Source organism: Olea europaea, chromosome 4, assembly GCF_002742605.1.
Source record: "Olea europaea var. sylvestris chromosome 4, O_europaea_v1, whole genome shotgun sequence".
Lineage (NCBI taxonomy): Eukaryota > Viridiplantae > Streptophyta > Magnoliopsida > Lamiales > Oleaceae > Olea > Olea europaea.
The window spans coordinates 11,225,514-11,242,140 of NC_036240.1; the positions used below are offsets into that span (position 1 = coordinate 11,225,514).

Below are 16,627 nucleotides of genomic sequence, written 5' to 3' on the forward strand. Positions count from 1 at the left end.
AAAATGAATGGAAATTCTCATAGATGTAGATAAATTTGATTCAATAGATATAGATGATTTTGAGATTAGGCTTTCTGATCCATTCGCTGCTTTTCATTTTGCGTAAAAGTTGAAGGCATCTTATCAAAGCCTAGCAAGGTTCCCCCAAATCCATCTACATGAGAACTACCCGCATCTCCACTTGCCATAAAGTAAATCTCGTGTTTTGATCTAATAACGTAATATCATATTCATCGTTGCTATGCGTAATAACTAAAAAACAACTTGGCTCTAATACCACTTGTTATAAATTGATCAAAAGATAATGATAATAATAAAATAAACAAAAAAAAAAAAAATTAACAACACTAAGACTTATGTGGAAACCCAAGATGTGAAAAATCACAAGCAGAGAAGAACAAATTCATGATAACAGATAGTAATTGTGTTCATTACAAAGATCTCAAAACTCTCAATTAAGATCTAAAGTTCTCAAGATGTCGTTGAATGTTATGAGAATAATACAAATCGTGACTTATATATATAAATCCTTATGAATAGGAGTCTAAAAACGTGTCAAAACACTAAATGGATTTAGAGATGGCCGAAAACCCGCCCCGCCACGTGAAGAAAGAAAAAAATTAAAATTAATTACAAAAGGATAAAACGCAACTCTAACCTATTATCTTCAATCTCCCTCTCACGACTCACGTCCACAGTCCCTTTCTTACTTATTGACGGTCGCCTTTCTTATTTTTCCCAAACCTTCCATTCCAGCTACTGAAATCACAACACGTCTCGAACTACCCTACATGAGCAATCCTATCAGCTTGTTAATCAAATATTTAGTGTTTATAACTTGAGTTGATTTGAGTAATTAGAAGATAGAATCCAGTGCATATATATAGATATAGGCTCACATGATGACAAGTGGTCTCGAGTGCATGCATGCTTCATTTGATTGAATTTAAAATAATAACAACATTTTCTGTCTAATAAAGAACTAATGAATGCCTGAGTTTTTTAGTTTGTTGAATTGTTTAACAAAAAGGAAAATGGATTTTATCTTTATGTTTGCTGGTCGATTTAATTGAATGGGATTACTTTTCTATTTGGTTTTTCTTAAAATAATGATAGCATATTCTGTCTAATGGAGAACTAATGAATGCTTGGGTTTTTGAATTTGTTGAATTGTTTATCTTTCTTGTGATTTTCCATCTAAGTACTAGGAAACAACATTTGACTTCTTCTCGTTATATATAGTAAATTTAATCGAGGGTGGTCTCAAAGGATTAAAAGTCCAAATGGTAATGCCATATCTTTGAATCTAAACTTATTTAAAATTACTCTCTGAATCTAAATTCAACATAAAACTCAGTTTTTCACAATCTAAATTTGTTTCATGTTTAAGAACCAAAGTTAGAACACATTACACTTTGACTAAATTTGAAACCTACTCGAAAGGCCTCACTACTGACCATATTTTTCTTCTACACACGACTTTTCGTCGAAACCTACAAAAAAAAAAAAAGGAAAAAGGAAAAAAATAATTGGACGAACCATTGTTAGAAATAAAACTAAACGAGGGTTAAGAAATCTACGAATTCCTTCTTTTTAAGAAAAATATGAGATAAATGGGACAAAAGTTTTTCCTTATTTTACTTAAGACTCCAAAGTCCATATTTGTATGTGTTGACCCCAAAAACGTTGTCAACAGATACCGGACCCACCCGCGCACATGTGAGCCTAGTACAAGACGTTAAGACACTTGGACGATCTCAAATAGACAGATCAAAGGCGTGGAAGCGACTCAAAAGCGTGGGATGAGAATGTTCGAAATCCGACGAGATGTCTGCATAACGATTGTACAATAATTACCAATTAATCTTTGTAGAATGCGAGTATGAATTTGTACAGTATTGTATTATATTGGAAGATAGTAAACATGTCGTTCTATAAAGTGTATTGAGAGGGCAAAGAATGTATAATCTCAATTCCTGTATTGAATCTTGCATTATCCCTGTGAGAGATGCATGGGAGAGTATTTATAGTATTACAAGTTAGATCGTGGCCCTTGATTGGGAGTACACATGGCCTCATCTTGTAAGTTTACATGTCAAATCATAGATATCACACTTGACTTTCTAGCCTGCTACACATTTATTAATCGAAGGCTTGACGAGATAAGACACTTGCACTCTATGATGGGTATCCCATCAATCAATCAGGAAAAATCCTTGTGTAAGACCGAATCTCTGGGGAGGAGTGTTACTTAGGGCCACAAGACCTCAAAGAAGATGGGCCTTGGAGTGAAGGGCCTCGGCAAGAAGAACAACCTCGCATATTCACTTCGGCGTCAGTATTTGGGTCACGCCATGGGTGTTGTTTAAGTATGCTGGTCTACCTCTGTTGCCTAGGGACCTCGGTTAGAATGCCATGTTGTTTGGCATAAATGGGCCATTGGCCCCTGTGGGTCGTCCAAGTGGGCCAACACGTAACAATAGTCCCCCAAGTCCAAGTATGGTCATTTATGTAATGCGTGTACTTTTATTGTGGTGAAGCGAGTTTGTGGGGTAAAAATTGAAAGAATTTTTTGTAACCTAAATAATAGTCCCCCAAGTCCAAGTATAGATATTTATATCATGGTTGGAGCTGAAAGTGTTATTGTGTTCGGATTAGCACGTTAAGTTGACTGTTATGGTGTTGCTATGATTAAAAAAGGCGACGAAAAAGCTGAGTCGTTTCAGCCTCGACCCACTTCATGAAGTAATCAATGGCTTCAATAGTGAAGTTCGCGCCTCCTCTGCCTTTAGGTAGGGGACATATCAGGTCCACGCCCCACTTGGAAAAGAGCCATGGGCTGGAGAAGGCAATTAGCTCCTACGAGAGTTGCCTCTGAATGGGAGAGAAACATTGGCACTTGTCACATTTGCTCACGAATTGAAGCGCATCCTTTTTCGAGTTGGGCTAATAGCACCCTTGCCTTAGTGCCTTTTGTGCCAAGGCTAGTCCTCCAAGTGATCGCCACAAACATCTCTGTGGATTTTCCTTAGAATGTAGGTGGCCTCGTCTCCCCCTACGCAACGAAGAAGTTGGGAAAGAGAAGCTTCTTTGTAAAGTATGTCATCAACAAAGAGGAAATGAGCTAACCTCCTCCTCAGTTTGTAGGCCTCATCCTTGTTAATGGGTAGGACTTGGTCCTTTAGGTGGGATATGATAGGTTGCATCCAGTTGGGAGTTCCTTCGACCTATATCACTTCGGGAGCCTCGGTAGACGGCATGAGAAGGTGCTCAATTGTTACTATTGCAAGTAGTTCGGAGTCCTTACTGCTTGCAAATTTAGAAAGTACATCGACATGTGTGGTCTCGATGCCAGCGATCTGTATTATTTCGATTTTTTTAAAAGATGGGAGGATGCTCTTCACTATCTTCAAGTAGGAGGCCATGGTTTTATCCCTAGTTGAAAAGTTACCAATTACTTGGCTTACTACCAGTTGGGAGTCACTGTTGATACATAGCCTCATTACTTACATTTCTTTGGCTAATCTGAGGCCTACAAAGAGCGCCTCATACTCGGTAGCATTGTTGGTGGCTTTAAATCTGAATCTTACAGCTGAGTTCAGCTTGTGGCTCTCTGGGCTAAGTAGGACCACCCCAGCTATCGAACCTGTGTCTCCAGCCGAACCATCCACGAATAAGTTTCACATTAGGGGCTCAACTGTTTCCATAACCTTTCCCACCTCGGGTATATTGGTAAATTCTGCCATGAAATCAGCCAGGGCTTGGCCCTTGAGTATATTAGTGAATTCTGCCATCAAATTTACTTAATTCCATAGCCCACTTCAGTAGTCTTCTTGAGGCATCTGGCTTCTGCAACACTTTCTTTTATGTACTTGGAAGTAGGGCCTCAGCTTCCTAGAAGCTGTAATCAAGGCCATGGCTGGCCTCTCCATATCGAGGTAGCGAGTATCTGGATATAGAAGTGCCTTACTGGTGTAGTACACGAGGAGTTGGGTGGTTTTTTCCTCTCGGGTTAGGACTGTACTGATGGCTTTATTGGAGACGACCGGGTACAATTGAAGAATATCGCCAGGCTTTGGTTTGGAGAGGAGGAGGGCTTGTCCTAGATGCCTTTTCTGGCCTTGGAAGGCCTCTTCACACTCCACATTTCATTTGAACTTCTTCCTGGATTTCAATACTTTAAAGAGGCATTTATCGGCGGCCTTGGAGACAAAGCGGGCTAGAGCTGCCACCCATCCAGTTAGGCTTTGGACTTCTTTTTGGTTTCTGAGGTGATCTCATCTTAAGTAGGGTGTTGATCTTTTCGGGGTTGGCTTCAATCCTTCTTTGATTGACCGTGTACCCCAAGAATTTTCCGGAGGTAAAGCCAAAAGCGCACTTGAGGGGGTTGAGCTTCATCTTGTACCTTCTAAGGGCTCGAAAAGTGTCATTCAAGTGCATCACATGGTCATTCGCCTTCAAACTTTTCACAAGCATATCGTCTACATAGACTTCCACCATTTTACCGATGAGGTCCACAAACATTTTGTTGACGAGCTTTTGATATGTGGCCCCGACATTTTTCAACCCAAAAGGTGTCATTTTGTAGCAATAAAGGCCTCTATTAGTGATAATGCTCTCCTCATCAATCGGGTACATGGGTATTTGGTTATGGCTTGAGTATGCGCCCATGAAACTCAGGAGCTCATTCCCGATGGTGGAATCTACCAATTGTTCGATTCTCGGAAGTGGGAAGCTGTCTTTGGGGCATGCCTTATTGAGATTCGTAAAGTTAATACATACCCTCCATTTACCATCATGCTTCTAAACTAGCACCAGGTTAGAGACCCACTTCAGGTAGATGGTCTCTCTGATGAATCCATTCTTGATTAGTTTTTGCATTTATTCCTTCAGAGCTTCATACCTTTCTGGGTTGAGGGCTCTTCTCTTCCATCGATGAGGGGCAACTTTAGGATCTATTTTTAGGTGGTGACAGCTACCTTTGGGGTCTATGCCCGCCATGTCCTCATGCCTCCAAGTAAAGATGTCCAGGTTCTTGCAGAGAAAGTCTTTCAATTTTTCTTTCAGGTCATTGTACAAGCCTTTACCTACTTTCAACACCTTCGTGGGGTCCCGAAAGTCGATCGAAAAGCTTTCGAGCTCCTTGATCGGAGTTGTTTGGGGTTCATGTTCAGTCATATGGAGATCGATCTCATCAATCATGGATAGTTCTTCCTTCTCGAAAGGTGCGTCGATCATGTCAACATCTTGTCGTTCGGAGAGAGCCTCGCTTGGGACGTCTGCCATGTCCACATCAGTTAGGATGGCATGAATGTCTTGGGACTCAACCTTTTTAATGGAGCTCAGGTAGCATTCGTTGGACCCTCTTTGGTCACCTCTCACTGTTATCATCCTATTCTCAGTTGGGGGTTTCATGCATAAGTGGTGGATGGAGGTAACGGTTCCTAACTCCTTTAGGGCCAGTCAACCCAATACTCCATGATAAGCTGACTGACTGTCAACGATAAGGAATTTCATAAAGTTCATTGTGGTTTGGGGGGACTTTCTCATCTCTACCGCAAGTCTTATTTTTCCCTTCGGAGTGATACTATCTCCGATAAATCCATAGAGAGGAGTGGTGGTAGGCGTCAGTTCGCGGTTCAAGATCATCTTGTCAAAGGTGTCCACCCTAATAGGACATTAACGGAGCTGTCATTGTCCACTAGCATTCGCTTGAGCTCATTCCAAGGCCACAAGGGCCCTTACTAAAAGCGCATCACAATAGGGGTAATGGACTCCCTTGGAATCTTCTTAGTGAAGACGATGGGCGGTACTTGATTCCTTCGAGAGCTACTATCCACGATATAACTGGTCAGCAGAAGGCGCTTAGCCTCTCGGACATAGTTTCGTTTTGCGTTCCACATTTTACCGCCCACGTAGGGGCCTTCAAATATGGTATCTACCTCGTGAATAGGGGCCTCTTCTTGTGCGTGGTGGTTTCTACGATGCCTTTGACCTTCTCTGGGCCTCCCACATCATGTTCCCTTAGGCGGGGAATACATTCCGCTGGTGGGGAGCGGCCTCCTCACGCCTAGGTGGCTGGTCGTTCCTAGGTGGGGGCCTGTTCGGCCATGGCGATTCATTCCTCATGTCTTAAGGGTGTTCCCACCAATTGCGGTATGCATACTCTCGATACTCGGAGGTGTCATGACCATATGAGCGGTGGTACATACAATAGTCAGGGGTTTTGATTTGGCCTATTCCTAGGCCACGAGCTATATCCTCGGCCTCTTCCTCTATGGGGGGCCCATTATGAGGTTACTGTTTGCTGGTCGGTGGTAGTTGGGTTGACATCTTCATATGCCAAAGTTGGGACTGTGTTCAAAGTGGTTGTGACAAGTGCTTGCCCTGAATTTCCATTACAAGGTGGGTTTATCTGGTAGTCCATCAAGTGAGAGGTCGATACCCTGGCGCGTTGTCTCTGTTGAGGTGGGAGGCCTCTGTTGGCCCGATTTCGGTGTTCAATCAACTCCTCATTGATTATCTCCCGCCTCATCATTTCCAGCAAAGCGTCGTAGGTGGTGGGATCTTGATTTTGCACATCTCTCCAAAACAGAGTGTTTATATTCAGACCTCTCCTCAATGTTGATAAAGGCTCACGATCAGTGACTTGCACGCAATGCGTCATTTCATCAGTAAAGAGGGATAGAAAGCTCTTTAGGGACTTCCCGTTCGCCTGTCTCATGTCGTGAATGTGCTAGATAGGGGCTTCTCCCTCTTTGCTCACCACGAATCTTTTCAGAAAAGTGTTCTTGAATTCTGACCAACTCTTTATGTTCCCAGGTGGCAGCTGACTATACCATATTTCGGGTGCTCCACTAAGTGTCAAGTGGAAAGCCCTACATTTCACGTCTGGGGTGGCACCTCTAAGGCTCATATGAGTTTTATAAGCGCTTAAGTATTTTATTGGATCATCTCTCCCATTGTACTTTGATATTTTGGGCATTACATAGTGGCTCAAAACCTGGGCACTTCTTAGTTCCTTTGAAAATGACTTATTTTCATCGTCGTCGTCCAAGTTGCAGGACCTCTGCTGCTCACATGAGTCATTGTCCTCATCGACTTCGTACCTAGGTGGCTGATGAGAGGGTCTAGCTTGGGATCTAGCCTCCTCTCCCCTCTGTTGGCGCATATTTTTAGACAGGACAGCACAGCAGGCATTTTCATGCCTTTCTTTCGGTTGACGAGTCATTGGAGGTAGGGGTGTGGTCTACTCCAAGGCTTGTGTTGCTGATGTTATTGCCTTCATCTCGGTTCTACGAGACTGATTCTATCAAAGGCACTGTTAGACTTCCTTGGTCTTTGTTTTGGCTCATATGCTGGTGGAAAGTTGTCTTGGTTATACCGAGCCTCTGTGGGTCGACCTTTATCATAGTTGGAGGAAATATCAACTTCCACCTTTCTTTCTATGGGGCATTCGCCTCAACTGTATTCTAGTGTTATAGCCTCCTCTGGCTTTGGACTTCCTCATCTTGTTGGTAATGTCCTTGGGGTACATAGGGAGGAATAGGGAAGCCTCCCTGGCTCTGCATTTGGGCCATGAGTTCCCTCATAGCCATGTTTTGGCTAGCAATGTCCCTTATGTTTGCGGCCATGGTGGCCATCTCTCTTAACAATTGAGTGGTTATTCGCATGCCACATCTTTTGCGGTGGTGATGAGGTCGATGCTGAACTAAAGGGACAGTTGCTAGTGGGGGCATTCCAGCATTTTTCCTTACCCTCCTGTAGGGTACATCTTCGTCTGAACTCATTCTTTCGTGTTTGAACTCCAAATCGTTGGGAAGTTATGGGGCATCCGCTTGTTCTTTTCCAATAACAAATCTTTTTTTAAGGGGGGATGCCCGAATGTTCTTCTTTTAGTAGGCTTTTCCACACGGTTACTCGTGGTTATGGTATGGATTCCCACAGACGACACCAATTTGTTGACCCTAAACATTGCCAACAGATGACCCATCCACGCACATGTGAGCCTAGTCCAACACGCTAAAACATGTGAACGATCTCAAATAGACTGATCAAGGGTGTAGGAGCGACTCAAAAGTACGGGACGAGAACGTCCGGAATTCGACGAGATGTTTACATAACGATTGTACAATAATTACCAATCGATCTTTGTAGAATGCGAGTATGAATTTGGACAGTATTGTATTGTATTGCAAGACGGTAAACATGTCGTTCCATAAAGTGTATTGAGAGAGCAAAGAATGTATAATCTCAGTTCGTGTACCGAATGTTACATTATCACTATGAGAGATGCATGGGGGTGTATTTATAGTATTACAAGTTACACATTGAGTGAATTCGTCTAAAACCATTTACATAATACATGTGTTCTGCGTCTTATGTCTTTAAGCTTTTACATCAACTAGTTATTGTGTTTTCATATTTCTATATTTAATTTCTAGGAGTTGTTAGAAAATGGAAAAAAAAATCAAATATAAATGAATACTAACCAATATTTCGAATATGATACAGCATGTTAAACACTCGGTTCCACCGCTAAGCTTTGCTCACAACAACATTAAGGGAGAGACCCCGAGGCAGATCTTCACACGGACACATCGAAAGCTGGTCAAAGAAGGCACTAAATGGCTTATCAAAACATCAGAGTCGTGTTCTGTAATTGCTGCACTCATTGCCACTGTTGCATTCGCTACCTCAGCCACAGTGCCAGGTGGATTGAACGAGGATACCGGGCATCCAATTCTGGAAAACAAAACAGCATTTAGTGTGTTTTCCATCACATCCCTAGTTGCTCTCACCCTTTCTGTCACATCCCTCGTGTTTTTTCTTTCCATCATTACTTCGAGATGTCAGGAACGTGATTTCAAATTAACATTGCCAAGGAAGCTTTTGCTAGGCTTAAGTTCTCTCTTTGCATCCATTGTTGCTATGCTGGTCTCATTCTGTGCTGGGCATACATTTATCCTCACAGAAAAATTGAGTTATGCAGCTGTTCCAATATATGGTGTTGCTTGCATACCAGTGGCATTTTTTGCAGTCGTGCAGCTGCAACTATATTATGATCTTCTTTGGTCTACAATCATAAAGGTGCCACTTCGAAGTTACAAGGCATTCCATTATTAGGTTTCCAGCTAATTCCATTGTATCGCAAAGATAACTCGGTTAAATTTTTATATATTGAAGAACTACTTATTTAGAGGTTCAACTTGGAATGTAGCATGTTATACAAAGAAGTCACAGTACCAAAATCAATAATTTCAAGAAGCCTACCAATCTCAAAGAATAAGTCATAGAGATAGAACATGAAGAAGGGAAAGAATGTACACAACAATTGTTTACAGGGTTCAGAAATTGCCTACATTCTTCAATTCTTGAGCTCACTTGTACTGAATCAAGATTGTTTCAATCTGAAACTACAAAAGAATGCCCTGTCTATGCTCTATGTATAAGAACAGAAAATGACTGAAATTTTTAAATAAACTAAGAATTGTTATATACTTGAATGAACATTCTGTTCTGTTGCGTTCTCTCCCATCTAACACATTTTACGTATACTTTTATTTGAGAGTGGTCTAAATGAGTGTTCATCCATCCAGTTAGTTGAGGGACAGTCACTAAATCATATAGCCTACGTAAAAAAGGTGGTACTTTGCATGGAATTGACGTAAGTGTTTAACATTTGAATTTCTTTTTTTGTTCTGTCCAGGGAATAACAATATTTAACCATCATCAAGCAAAGTACATGAAAATGAATGGAAATTCTCATAGATGTTCTGTCCAGGGAATAACAATATTTAACCATCATCAAGCAAAGTACATGAAAATGAATGGAAATTCTCATAGATGTAGATAAATTTGATTCAATAGATATAGATGATTTTGAGATTAGGCTTTCTGATCCATACGCTGCTTTTCATTTTGCGTAAAAGTTGAAGGCATCTTATCAAAGCCTAGCAAGGTTCCCCCAAATCCATCTACATGAGAACTACCCGCATCTCCACTTGCCATAAAGTAAATCTCGTGTTTCGATCTAATAACGTAATATCATATTCATCGTTGCTATGCGTAATAACTAACAAACAACTTGGCTCTAATACCACTTGTTATAAATTGATCAAAAGATAATGATAATAATAAAATAAACAAAAAAAAAAAAATTAACAACACTAAGACTTATGTGGAAACCCAAGATGTGAAAAATCACAAGCAGAGAAGAACAAATTCATGATAACAGATAGTAATTGTGTTCATTACAAAGATCTCAAAACTCTCAATTAAGATCTAAAGTTCTCAAGATGTCGTTGAATGTTATGAGAATAATACAAATCGTGACTTATATATATAAATCCTTATGAATAGGAGTCTAAAAACGTGTCAAAACACTAAATGGATTTAGAGATGGCCGAAAACCCGCCCCGCCACGTGAAGAAAGAAAAAAATTAAAATTAATTACAAAAGGATAAAACGCAACTCTAACCTATTATCTTCAATCTCCCTCTCACGACTCACGTCCACAGTCCCTTTCTTACTTATTGACGGTCGCCTTTCTTATTTTTCCCAAACCTTCCATTCCAGCTACTGAAATCACAACACGTCTCGAACTACCCTACATGAGCAATCCTATCAGCTTGTTAATCAAATATTTAGTGTTTATAACTTGAGTTGATTTGAGTAATTAGAAGATAGAATCCAGTGCATATATATAGATATAGGCTCACATGATGACAAGTGGTCTCGAGTGCATGCATGCTTCATTTGATTGAATTTAAAATAATAACAACATTTTCTGTCTAATAGAGAACTAATGAATGCCTGAGTTTTTCAGTTTGTTGAATTGTTTAACAAAAAGGAAAATGGATTTTATCTTTATGTTTGCTGGTCGATTTAATTGAATGGGATTACTTTTCTATTTGGTTTTTCTTAAAATAATGATAGCATATTCTGTCTAATGGAGAACTAATGAATGCTTGGGTTTTTGAATTTGTTGAATTGTTTATCTTTCTTGTGATTTTCCATCTAAGTACTAGGAAACAACATTTGACTTCTTCTCGTTATATATAGTAAATTTAATCGAGGGTGGTCTCAAAGGATTAAAAGTCCAAATGGTAATGCCATATCTTTGAATCTAAACTTATTTAAAATTACTCTCTGAATCTAAATTCAACATAAAACTCAGTTTTTCACAATCTAAATTTGTTTCATGTTTAAGAACCAAAGTTAGAACACATTACACTTTGACTAAATTTGAAACCTACTCGAAAGGCCTCACTACTGACCATATTTTTCTTCTACACACGACTTTTCGTCGAAACCTACAAAAAAAAAAAAAGGAAAAAGGAAAAAAATAATTGGACGAACCATTGTTAGAAATAAAACTAAACGAGGGTTAAGAAATCTACGAATTCCTTCTTTTTAAGAAAAATATGAGATAAATGGGACAAAAGTTTTTCCTTATTTTACTTAAGACTCCAAAGTCCATATTTGTATGTGTTGACCCCAAAAACGTTGTCAACAGATACCGGACCCACCCGCGCACATGTGAGCCTAGTACAAGACGTTAAGACACGTGGACGATCTCAAATAGACAGATCAAAGGCGTGGAAGCGACTCAAAAGCGTGGGATGAGAATGTTCAAAATCCGACGAGATGTCTGCATAACGATTGTACAATAATTACCAATTAATCTTTGTAGAATGCGAGTATGAATTTGTACAGTATTGTATTATATTGGAAGATAGTAAACATGTCGTTCTATAAAGTGTATTGAGATAGTAAACATGTCGTTCTATAAAGTGTATTGAGAGGGCAAAGAATGTATAATCTCAATTCCTGTATTGAATCTTGCATTATCTCTGTGAGAGATGCATGGGAGAGTATTTATAGTATTACAAGTTAGATCGTGGCCCTTGATTGGGAGTACACATGGCCTCATCTTGTAAGTTTACATGTCAAATCATAGATATCACACTTGACTTTCTAGCCTGCTACACATTTATTAATCGAAGGCTTGACGAGATAAGACACTTGCACTCTATGATGGGTATCCCATCAATCAATCAGGAAAAATCCTTGTGTAAGACCGAATCTCTGGGGAGGAGTGTTGCTTAGGGCCACAAGACCTCGAAGAAGATGGGCCTTGGAGTGAAGGGCCTCGGCAAGAAGAACAACCTCGCATATTCACTTCGGCGTCAGTATTTGGGTCACGCCATGGTTGTTGTTTAAGTATGCTGGTCTACCTCTGTTGCCTGGGGACCTCGGTTAGAATGCCATGTTGTTTGGCATAAATGGGCCATGGGCCCCTGTGGGTCGCCCAAGTGGGCCAACACGTAACAATAGTCCCCCAAGTCCAAGTATGGTCATTTATGTAGTGCGTGTACTTTTATTGTGGTGAAGCGAGTTTGTGGGGTAAAAATTGAAAGAATTTTTTGTAACCTAAATAATAGTCCCCCAAGTCCAAGTATAGATATTTATATCATGGTTGGAGCTGAAAGTGTTATTGTGTTCGGATTAGCACGTTAAGTTGACTGTTATGGTGTTGCTATGATTAAAAAAGGCGACGAAAAAGCTGAGTCGTTTCAGCCTCGACCCACTTCATGAAGTAATCAATGGCTTCAATAGTGAAGTTCGCGCCTCCTCTGCCTTTAGGTAGGGGACATATCAGGTCCACGCCCCACTTGGAAAAGAGCCATGGGCTGGAGAAGGCAATTAGCTCCTACGAGAGTTGCCTCTGAATGGGAGAGAAACGTTGGCACTTGTCACATTTGCTCACGAATTGAAGCGCATCCTTTTTCGAGTTGGGCCAATAGCACCCTTGCCTTAGTGCCTTTTGTGCCAAGGCTAGTCCTCCAAGTGATCGCCACAAACATCTCTGTGGATTTTCCTTAGAATGTAGGTGGCCTCGTCTCCCCCTACGCAGTGAAGAAGTTGGGAAAGAGAAGCTTCTTTGTAAAGTATGTCATCAACAAAGAGGAAATGAGCTAACCTCCTCCTCAGTTTGTAGGCCTCATCCTTGTTAATGGGCAGGACTTGGTCCTTTAGGTGGGATATGATAGGTTGCATCCAGTTGGGAGTTCCTTCGAACTATATCACTTCGGGAGCCTCGGTAGACGGCATGAGAAGGTGCTCAATTGTTACTATTGCAAGTAGTTCGGAGTCCTTACTGCTTGCAAATTTAGAAAGTGCATCGACATGTGTGGTCTCGATGCCAGCGATCTGTATTATTTCGATTTTTTTAAAAGATGGGAGGATGCTCTTCACTATCTTCAAGTAGGAGGCCATGGTTTTATCCCTAGTTGAAAAGTTACCAATTACTTGGCTTACTACCAGTTGGGAGTCACTGTTGATACATAGCCTCATTACTTACATTTCTTTGGCTAATCTGAGGCCTACAAGGAGCGCCTCATACTCGGTAGCATTGTTGGTGGCTTTAAATCTGAATCTCACAGCTGAGTTCAGCTTGTGGCTCTCTGGGCTAAGTAGGACCACCCCAGCTATCGAACCTGTGTCTCCAGTCGAACCATCCACGAACAAGTTTCACATTAGGGGCTCAACAGTTTCCATAACCTTTCCCACCTCGGGTATATTGGTAAATTCTGCCATGAAATCAGCCAAGGCTTGGCCCTTGAGTATATTAGTGAATTCTGCCATCAAATTTACTTAATTCCATAGCCCACTTCAGTAGTCTTCTTGAGGCATCTGGCTTCTGCAGCACTTTCTTTTATGTACTTGGAAGTAGGGCCTCAGCTTCCTAGAAGCTGTAATCAAGGCCATGGCTGGCCTCTCCATATCGAGGTAGCGAGTATCTGGATATAGAAGTGCCTTACTGGTGTAGTACACGAGGAGTTGGGTGGTTTTTTCCTCTCGGGTTAGGACTGTACTGATGGCTTTATTGGAGACGACCGGGTACAGTTGAAGAATATCGCCAGGCTTTGGTTTGGAGAGGAGGAGGGCTTGTCCTAGATGCCTTTTCTGGCCTTGGAAGGCCTCTTCACACTCCACATTTCATTTGAACTTCTTCCTGGATTTCAATACTTTAAAGAGGCATTTATCGGCGGCCTTGGAGACAAAGCGGGCTAGAGCTGCCACCCATCCAGTTAGGCTTTGGACTTCTTTTTGGTTTCTGAGGTGATCTCATCTTAAGTAGGGTGTTGATCTTTTCGGGGTTGGCTTCAATCCTTCTTTGATTGACCGTGTACCCCAAGAATTTGCCGGAGGTAAAGCCAAAAGCGCACTTGAGGGGGTTGAGCTTCATCTTGTACCTTCTAAGGGCTCGAAAAGTGTCATTCAAGTGCATCACATGGTCATTCGCCTTCAAACTTTTCACAAGCATATCGTCTACATAGACTTCCACCATTTTACCGATGAGGTCCACAAACATTTTGTTGACGAGCTTTTGATATGTGGCCCCGACATTTTTCAACCCAAAAGGTGTCATTTTGTAGCAATAAAGGCCTCTATTAGTGATAATGCTCTCCTCATCAATCGGGTACATGGGTATTTGGTTATGGCTTGAGTATGCGCCCATGAAACTCAGGACCTCATTCCCGATGGTGGAATCTACCAATTGTTCGATTCTCGAAAGTGGGAAGCTGTCTTGGGGCATGCCTTATTGAGATTCGTAAAGTTAATACATACCCTCCATTTACCATCATGCTTCTAAACTAGCACCAGGTTAGAGACCCACTTCAGGTAGATGATCTCTCTGATGAATCCATTCTTGATTAGTTTTTGCATTTCTTCCTTCAGAGCTTCATACCTTTCTGGGTTGAGGGCTCTTCTCTTCCATCGATGAGGGGCAACTTTATGATCTATTTTTAGGTGGTGACAGCTACCTTTGGGGTCTATGCCCGCCATGTCCTCATGCCTCCAAGTAAAGATGTCCAGGTTCTTGCAGAGAAAGTCTTTCAATTTTTCTTTCAGGTCATTGTACAAGCCTTTACCTACTTTCAACACCTTCGTAGGGTCCCGAAAGTCGATCGAAAAGCTTTCGAGCTTCTTGATCGGAGTTGTTTGGGGTTCATGTTCAGTCATATGGAGATCGATCTCATCAATCATGGATAGTTCTTCCTTCTCGAAAGGTGCATCGATCATGTCAACATCTTGTCGTTCGGAGAGAGCCTCGCTTGGGACGTCTGCCATGTCCACATCAGTTAGGATGGCATGAATGTCTTGGGACTCAACCTTTTTAATGGAGCTCAGGTAGCATTCGTTGGACCCTCTTTGGTCACCTCTCACTGTTATCATCCTATTCTCAGTTGGGGGTTTCATGCATAAGTGGTGGATGGAGGTAACGGTTCCTAACTCCTTTAGGGCCAGTCAACCCAATACTCCATGATAAGCTGACTGACTGTCAACGATAAGGAATTTCATAAAGTTCATTGTGGTTTGGGGGGACTTTCTCATCTCTACCGCAAGTCTTATTTTTCCCTTCGGAGTGATACTATCTCCGATAAATCCATAGAGAGGAGTGGTGGTAGGCGTCAGTTCGCGGTTCAAGATCATCTTGTCAAAGGTGTCCACCCTAATAGGACATTAACGGAGCTGTCATTGTCCACTAGCATTCGCTTGAGCTCATTCCAAGGCCACAAGGGCCCTTACTAAAAGCGCATCACAATAGGGGTAATGGACTCCCTTGGAATCTTCTTAGTGAAGACGATGGGCGGTACTTGATTCCTTCGAGAGCTACTATCCACGATATAACTGGTCAGCAGAAGGCGCTTAGCCTCTCGGACGTAGTTTCGTTTTGTGTTCCACATTTTACCGCCCACGTAGGGGCCTTCAAATATGGTATCTACCTCGTGAATAGGGGCCTCTTCTTGTGTGTGGTGGTTTCTATGATGCCTTTGACCTTCTCTGGGCCTCCCACATCATGTTCCCTTAGGCGGGGAATACATTCCGCTGGTGGGGAGCGGCCTCCTCACGCCTAGGTGGCTGGTCGTTCCTAGGTGGGGGCCTGTTCGGCCATGGCGATTCATTCCTCATGTCTTAAGGGTGTTCCCACCAATTGCGGTATGCATACTCTCGATACTCGGAGGTGTCATGACCATATGAGCGGTGGTACATACAATAGTCAGGGGTTTTGATTTGGCCTATTCCTAGGCCACGAGCTATATCCTCGGCCTCTTCCTCTATGGGGGGCCCATTATGAGGTTACTGTTTGCTGGTCGGTGGTAGTTGGGTTGACATCTTCATATGCCAAAGTTGGGACTGTGTTCAAAGTGGTTGTGGCAAGTGCTTGCCCTGAATTTCCATTACAAGGTGGGTTTATCTGGTAGTCCATCAAGTGAGAGGTCGATACCCTGGCGCGTTGTCTCTGTTGAGGTGGGAGGCCTCTGTTGGCCCGATTTCGGTGTTCAATCAACTCCTCATTGATTATCTCCCGCCTCATCATTTCCAGCAAAGCGTCGTAGGTGGTGGGATCTTGATTTTGCACATCTCTCCAAAACAGAGTGTTTATATTCAGACCTCTCCTCAATGTTGATAAAGGCTCACGATCAGTGACTTGCACGCAATGCGTCATTTCATCAGTAAAGAGGGATAGAAAGCTCTTTAGGGACTTCCCGTTCGCCTGTCTCATGTCGTGAATGTGCTAGATAGGGGCTTCTCCCTCTTTGCTCACCACGAA

At 41.9% G+C, this 16,627-nt stretch overlaps 1 protein-coding gene across 1 annotated transcript in view; it reads left to right on the plus strand.

Moving 5' to 3' along the window:
- The window catches only part of LOC111393629 (ankyrin repeat-containing protein NPR4-like), an 11,769-nt gene extending 2,312 nt beyond the window's left edge, over positions 1 to 9,457 (plus strand). The window contains exon 3 of the mRNA XM_023019258.1: positions 8,515 to 9,457. Within this exon, the coding sequence (XP_022875026.1) occupies positions 8,515 to 9,126 (612 nt within the window). The 3' untranslated portion in view covers positions 9,127 to 9,457. The remainder of the gene's footprint in view (positions 1 to 8,514) is intronic.
- The last annotated feature ends 7,170 nt before the right edge of the window (positions 9,458 to 16,627 follow it).